The sequence below is a fragment of the Octodon degus genome, unplaced genomic scaffold (assembly GCF_000260255.1).
Source record: "Octodon degus isolate 3935 unplaced genomic scaffold, OctDeg1.0 scaffold00065, whole genome shotgun sequence".
NCBI classification, from domain to species: domain Eukaryota; kingdom Metazoa; phylum Chordata; class Mammalia; order Rodentia; family Octodontidae; genus Octodon; species Octodon degus.
Genome location: NW_004524641.1, coordinates 1,249,752 through 1,256,990, shown reverse-complemented (window position 1 = coordinate 1,256,990; position 7,239 = coordinate 1,249,752). Strand labels below are relative to the sequence as shown.

General features: G+C 40.9%; 1 protein-coding gene across 13 annotated transcripts in view; it reads right to left on the bottom strand.

Moving 5' to 3' along the window:
* Ttn (titin) overlaps window positions 1–4,734 on the bottom strand; it is a 274,946-nt gene extending 270,212 nt beyond the window's left edge. For all 13 annotated transcript variants that reach the window (XM_023719078.1, XM_023719080.1, XM_023719081.1 and 10 more), the window contains exons 1-3: window positions 4,576–4,734; window positions 2,227–2,330; window positions 168–371 (exon numbers count right to left, since the gene is read on the bottom strand). In XM_023719078.1, coding sequence (XP_023574846.1) covers window positions 168–371; window positions 2,227–2,317 — 295 coding nt within the window. In that variant the 5' untranslated portion in view covers window positions 2,318–2,330; window positions 4,576–4,734. The remainder of the gene's footprint in view (window positions 1–167; window positions 372–2,226; window positions 2,331–4,575) is intronic.
* Window positions 4,735–7,239: the final 2,505 nt, after the last annotated feature.

Below are 7,239 nucleotides of genomic sequence, written 5' to 3'. Positions count from 1 at the left end.
TGAAAAGAAAATTAAATTCCGTAAGGCAAACACTTTTGTTATAAATTCAGCCCCTGTGCGTCCTCGTCTAGGTTGGGTACAGTGCCTCCTCGCGCTTCGCTCCGAGCTCTCTGCTCCCGCCGCCAGGTGCCGAGCGCCAGAGGCCAGCCAAGTCCCCACCGGCCTACCTGTCACGAGAAGCTCAGCAGTACTAGTCGCTTGTCCAGATCCATTGGTGGCTCTCAGGGAGTAGCGTCCACTGTTGGCTTTAGTCACGGCGGGGATCATCAGTCTAGCGCGGCCATCGCTAAAGGAGATCTGCACGCCGGGCAGAGTGGAAGTGGAAATCACCTGGCCATCCCGGAACCAGCTCACCTCAGGAACTGGGAAACCTGCGGACCAAGCACGGTGCGGGCGTGAGGCGCGGGCTCTGTGCCTTCTGCCCTACCTAAAAGCTACCCAGGGCGAACGCCATCTAGCGGTAGCGAGCCTTAGCGCAAGGGAAGTATAAACTTCAAGGCCACTAGGCAGGCCCAGGGGGTTTAAGGTGAGGCCAGCATCTTCATTTCAGAAGGGAGGAGACTGAGACCCAAAGAGGCTTAATGATTTTTTCAGCATCCCTCAACCGGCAGTGGCTCGCAGAGAACTCGCATCCCCATCTCCTGCCCTCCCGCCTAGAACTTTCTGATGCACCTTAATAGGCAGCATTAAAATCATGAAAGGGAAGCAAAGAGCCAAGTAAACTTTGAATACAAAGATGTCTTTGAAAACAAATGAGGAACAAAAGCAGCAAAGGTCCCTAACAACTCTGCTTGAGGAGGGCCGGAGGGCTGGCTCCTCTCCTTCCTCTGTGGCCTCCGGGATGCTTCGTACAAGGCGCCTGCAAAGCAACATCATAATGTGGAGGGGCAAGTTCTCAGGTCAGTGGCCAAGCGAGAGCTAGTCCCTCTGACCACGAGTACCGCTGGAGTTGCAGGTAGAAAAGCCATCGTTGTAAACTGTACAGTGAGGAACTCTAGATTCATGGTTTAGCATATTAAAGAATTAAAGAAAAAAATGAAGAGGAACTTTTGCAAATGGGAAGAGTTGGAAGGAGCAGGGAAGGAATGGAAGAGTAGGAGAACAAAAAAATTTGGAGATGTACGTGTACCAGCTCTCCATGACGGCTGTAACCACAGTGTACTACAAACACGCACTAATAAAAAAGCTCAGTGTGTGAGGCAGCTTCAGAGAATGGTTTACTTTGCATCTAGCACTGGTAAGTGCTTGAGATCTACCTTCTTGAGATGGAAGACGAAAAGAACTGTGAGAAAGTTCACTTTGTTATCCTAACATTAGCTAATCTCGCACTGTGGCTCAGTTCATGGTACATTTGACCAATTTGCCGGTATCAAACACTTTCAGTGGCACATTTCTAAGTCCTTGTTTTTATCAGTACAGGTCTTACGGTACCTGATGGCTACATTCACCGTGGAGGGCTGGTGCATGTACACAGCCAATCTGCATTCCTTTCTCATCCCCCCTCCCCCTCCCTCTCCCTCCCCCTTCTATCCCTTGGTCCTCTGCTCTTTTTCAAAAGATCTAGCACTCTGCTTTCTATTATCTTTTATTTCACTTTCTATTTATCTTTTGGGTGTCTCATACAAGAGAAAGCATGCAATAATTAAGCTTCTGTGTCTGGTTTATTTCGCTTAATGTTGATTTCAAGGTGCATCCACTTATTATTATTATTTTTTTTTACAAATGGCTCAAGTTCTATGAATTTATTAACACACAGTGTGAAGGAACAGAAGCTAGAAAGAAGCCAGATTTCACTATTTCACAAGGAGGCAAATTCCCACAGATGCAATGTGCACTCTCAGTTTAGAAGTGACCAAACATTCCTACATAAATAAGTAAATTAGAACTTAATAAGAATTAATCAGACAAGAGGAAAACTGAGTTGGTCTCTGTACAAGAGTAAATAAATGATCACTGACATGTGTGCAATGTAAGAACAGTGTTATGCAGTTAGGAATGCAATTGGTGTATAAAATAGAAGAAAGGAAATTTTAAAAATATATTTAGTATAAGTCATACAACTAAAACTCAAAGAAGGACAATGTACCATGGAGATATATTGAGTTAAGGATCAAACAATTAATTTTAATTAATTTTCAATTAATCTGTATAATATTACATAGGTAATTATGCTACAAAAGAGAACAGGTGAAGGAAACAAACAAAAGTGCCAATACGCAGGCTTACCACTAATGTGAGCCTCAAAGGCTGCGGTACTACCCTCCAGTACCACAGCACTTTGTAACGGCTGCGTGAACGTCGGTGCTTGTGTGGTCATCTTTTTAGGCACTCTGAAAAAGAAGAGAAAAATCAGTGATGTCACAGCCAAGGCCCACTCTGGAGCTACTTTGTAACAGCAGAGATGCGTGGTACTCCAAATGGATTGTTTCGTGGTCATCCGTGGCCTAGAGTGATGGAGAGCCTTTTTCTTTGCTGGCCTGGACTTGAACTGTTAACCTTTGAGTTGACTTGAAGTCTAACACAAGGGGCATGTTTAAGAAGAAATGGGGGTGGGGGGAGTGCGGATAGGGAAACTTGGCCAAACAGAGCCAGGAGTGCATCCTGGTGGTCAAAAGAGAAATGGCATGTTTAACAGTGTTGAAAATCAGCTTGAGAGATAAAGAAGGGACAACTGGAATAATGTGGGGGTAGTGAAAAGCGATTAAAGAGACAAGTGAAAAGTCTAGAGTGAATGTCTGCAGTAACTTTATGTGCAAGAGACAGTTAAACTTTCTTTTTCTCCAATGATTTCCACTCACTCTATCTATATTTATAAATTTGATACCATTTCATGTATTGTCCGATACTTAAAATAGTCACCAAAACTAAAAAAATCAGACTTAGCAACTTCTTTCCTCACTTGAAAGACTTTGTCAAGCCTTATAGAATATGCAGACTTTTGGTAGACAGTCTAGGGTGCCTTCTATTTCTTCATTCGTAATTGTAAAATTAATGTTGCTACTGCTGTAGTAGAAGTTCAGAAAAAAATTAAATTTAAGGGACAGGACACAATTTGTTTTGGATCTGAAAGAAAAATGATTTCTTGAGGTCTTAACATGAAACAATAGGCAAATTCTGAATAATAAAAAGCTGGGGGGAAATGTAGGTGAAGTAAAAACTCCTATGCTTTTATAAAGTAAAACATTCAATATCAAAGAAATGAATACAAAATTTGCTGTGGAGTCTTTTTTTCAAGTGGAATAAAGTACTGTGTCTATCAGAGATTATGTAAAGAATTTTGAATCATAAATACCTAATTATTCAATATGACTATTCCAACATTCTGAAATTAAAAAGTATTTTCTGGATTGTCAATTAGGCAATTTCTGAAGTATCCATTTTTTATTATTTTTCATAAGATTCTTTTTTGCTAAAACTTTATGGAACAATGATCTTTGTAGTGGTAGTGCTATATCTTATTATTGTAACTTTTTACTTATAAAAAAAATAAAACCAGTACTTTCTGAGATGAAATTCTTACTTGGAAAAGTCAGCTAATATCCAAAAGTTTTTCAAAAATTACTGCCAAGGTCTTTTGTAGCACTTTATCTACAGTAGGACAAAATTTTGTATTTAACTTTTTTTGTTTATAATCTAATAATTCTTCCAAAAACATCTGTCTTCTTAGCTACATAATGCATAACTATCTATGTGTTAACAGACATTTTTGATTTGCAACCTAATTCCAGGAAGCTGGAAAATCAAAGTGTACTTAGACATTAAAAGCCTTTAAACATTATCTCTTACCTTCGGTAGCATTAACATTTATCCCATCATAGAAATGGGTTATGAATTGAAATCAAATGCATAATGAGGCTCAGAATAGTTTAGAAGACACTTAGTGTTATTCAAAATTTCTAAAATGTTGCTCCTAACCTAAGTTGGTTCTACTTTCCTTTGTCCAGGCACAGTTTGATACTTTGGCACTTGCTTTTCAGGGCCTTTGTCTAATTAGGGCTGGAGGTATGCATCTAAAATGTCATGCTCCCAAAATAAACTCCGCAGCTCTGACTGACAGCAAGCAAGTGTTGTGTCACTGCCCTGCAACTGATACTTCGGCACTTGATTCCCTTAAAAAGCCATCGGGGGTAGCTGATGCCACACGCATTCTATCAGAGCTATTCTTGGTGTGCCTCACTTCATCACTGAGTACTCTAACCTTGAACATTCTCAGCAGACACAAAGAGTCTATGAAAGAAGCAAACATCTCAGAACCAAACGCTCAGAATTCCAAGTGCATTTAAGTGATTTGAAATATCAAATGTGTCCAGCAGCTAAAGCACTCAATTAAAAAAAAAAAGTAGTCCACACATTTTAGAACATTATTTAACAAGTACATCAAGTAGATTCCAATAAAGGTCTTTAGAACATTGTTTAACAAGTACATTAAGTAGATTCCAATAAGGGTCGGCACCTGCAACGAGTAGTTATAGGAACCCTCCTATGTGGGCGCTTAGCACACCCGAATAGCCAATCAGGACCTGCAAGTCAGTAAGAAGGGGACTCTGCTATTAAAAAGCAAAAGCTGCTGCTCACCTGATCACTCAAGAGCGCCTAAAAAGGGTGGGACTAAGCCCAAGGTTGCTTCTGAAACGACGTCCTATGTAGAGTTGGTTTTTCCGACCATCTCCGACATGAATCCGTGAGCCTCTAAACCTTCTATGCAATCCCTACACCCGAGGCGAGGTGGGAATGCACGACTGCTCCCGAGCCAGGGTCTGGCCTGCCCTTATATCCAGCAGATCTGCTGACAGCCCACAGCCTGCCACAGGCTCCGGTGATTGGCTGTCCCGGGAAAGCATGCCGGGAGAGGACCTATTTGGGAGCATCACACAGCACCTGTTCCTCTGATTGGCAGTGATAAAATTAGCGCCTCCAAAGCAGCTTTACCAAGGATATGGAACTGTACTTAAAATGTCCACAGTGAGGTTCAGCGTAGAGCGTTTGTTGTCAGTATTAAAAATCTGTCCCTGCTGTTCTGCTGTGAAGATGGGGCAAGACACACCACAGGGCAGGGGCCTAAAACAATCCAGATGCGATAGCTTGGCCCTGGGAATCCCGGCCACTCCTGTTCCCTGCCCCCTAAAACCAGCCAAATGGAACTGTCAATCACGACAACCTCTGAGATTTGCCTCATGCCTCCTGCTTCCTGCTTCATCTTCTCCAAACTATCTGTGGTTCTAAATGCTAGCATTGAGCTCAGATACTCTGAGTGCTCCAGAACTTGTACTTTGGGAAGAGTTAAACTATTATCAATGAGCTGTTTTCAGCCCTGTAAAAGTCAATGCCAAAGAGCAAAATTGGAATTTAATTTATACAGGAGCGTGACTTTACTCTTGACAATATTAATATTTACAACCATGTACACATTGCTCCTTAATGAATAGTCCAGTCTCATGTGTAAATCATCCATAGGGTTCTTTTCTAGCACATGAAGCCTGCTCTACTAATCTTGGGAGTTTGCTGCTACTAATGGGAAGTGGTTAGGGCATGATATAGCCGCTATTTTAAGACTCAGTTTAATTTCAAGCAAGAGATATTTCAAATACAGAAGAGGGTACCAGAAGATCTTGTCATGGGTCATCTGAGAGATTTGTGAAATTCTAGAGAGAGGATATCATCTTATTGACAACAGAAAGTTGATCAATAAAACAGAAGAAAATTATAAACATTACGTGAAATTTGTCTGTAATAAAAATGTCCCCTATATGGAATATATTGGCCTTGAATTACTTTCCAACTTCTTCAGTATTATATACCCCTAGTCATCTATATAGTGGTTAATTCATTAACTTTTAAGAGTTTAAATTTACCAGCAAATGACTCAGTGCCATTGTATGTGCAAGCTACCATCAGGTACCTATTATAATTGCTCTCTGTATTAGTGGTACACCAATACGCTGCATCTCCCATACTGCTGTACCATTACTTTATTCAGAAACTACTAGTTTCACATGATGTACTTTGAAAATTACTCCCAGTAGCAGACTCAACGTCAAGGGTAACCTGCCAGTCATAAGGCAAGTTAAAGATTAGAAGTGTTGTGTGATCTGTCTGCTTTGTTTGCTTAATTTTACAGTAGAAGGGATTGAACCCAAGATTTTTGTCCTAAGTTCCACTTCCAGCTCTTTTAATTTTTTTTTTTTTTTTCATTTTGAGACAGGGTCTCACTAAGTTACTACATTTCCCAAACTTGAACTTACAATCCTCCTGTCTCAGCCTCCCAGAGTCCTGGGATTAAAGGTGTGCGCCACCACACTAGTCTGTGTATGATCTTTCTGTTTGGGGTTGTTGTCTATTTCAAAGGAGCTTGAACATGGACCATATATTATATACATGAAGTCACTATTTTTAGACTTTTCTAAACTTTTCAGTATTGTCAAGGTCTTTGCCTTTGAGCATTTACATTTCAAATGACATTCAGAGTTAAGAAAAGGAAGAACTGAAAGGAAAAAGGAAGAGATGAAAGAAAAAAGAGAGAGCAAGTATTATCATCCTGGTTTGAAAAGAGGACTTATTATTGGATTAATGAACAATAATATATGATGTCAGGATAAGCACCAGTTATGAAGTTAAGTAGCTCATAGTTGGAATCTAGTCCTCTACTCCAGGGGAAATGAGACACTTACTCAGATTTGGGGAGTTTGGTAATCCTGTGAGATCTCCACTTGCTCCCCTGGCAGTGGGGAGGAGTCACCCAGATAATCCCAAACAGCTGATGACTTACGTAGAATGCCTATCTCATTTTGGAATGCACAGCATGATTCTCTCTTTGAGATTTATCCTCAATGCAGGTCAACAGATATTTGTTAAGCATATGCCCAGTGAACACTGTACTAAATTATGGATTCTTTCCTCATTTGTTAGCTCAACAAGCAGTTAGGGAGTGGGAATTTTGTGCCAGGCGTTGTGCTAGAGGATGGCCGGATGGGCCTAGAGAAGACAGTCGTAGTTGTCATGCTCTTGGGAGTATGGTCGGCATAAACTCTAATAACTTCTCACTGATCTGAGGCTGAGAGCCACATTAGGGAGCATGCCGGAGTCAAATGATCCACCTGTGCTGCTGCTGCTGCTGCTATCTGATTCTGTTTACATTGCCTAGAACCATTCACGAAAGTCAGGATTTGTGGGAGTTATTTGAGAAATGCACAGAACTTTTAAGATTAAAGAAAGAGTACTTCCCGAGAGAAAAGGACAAAA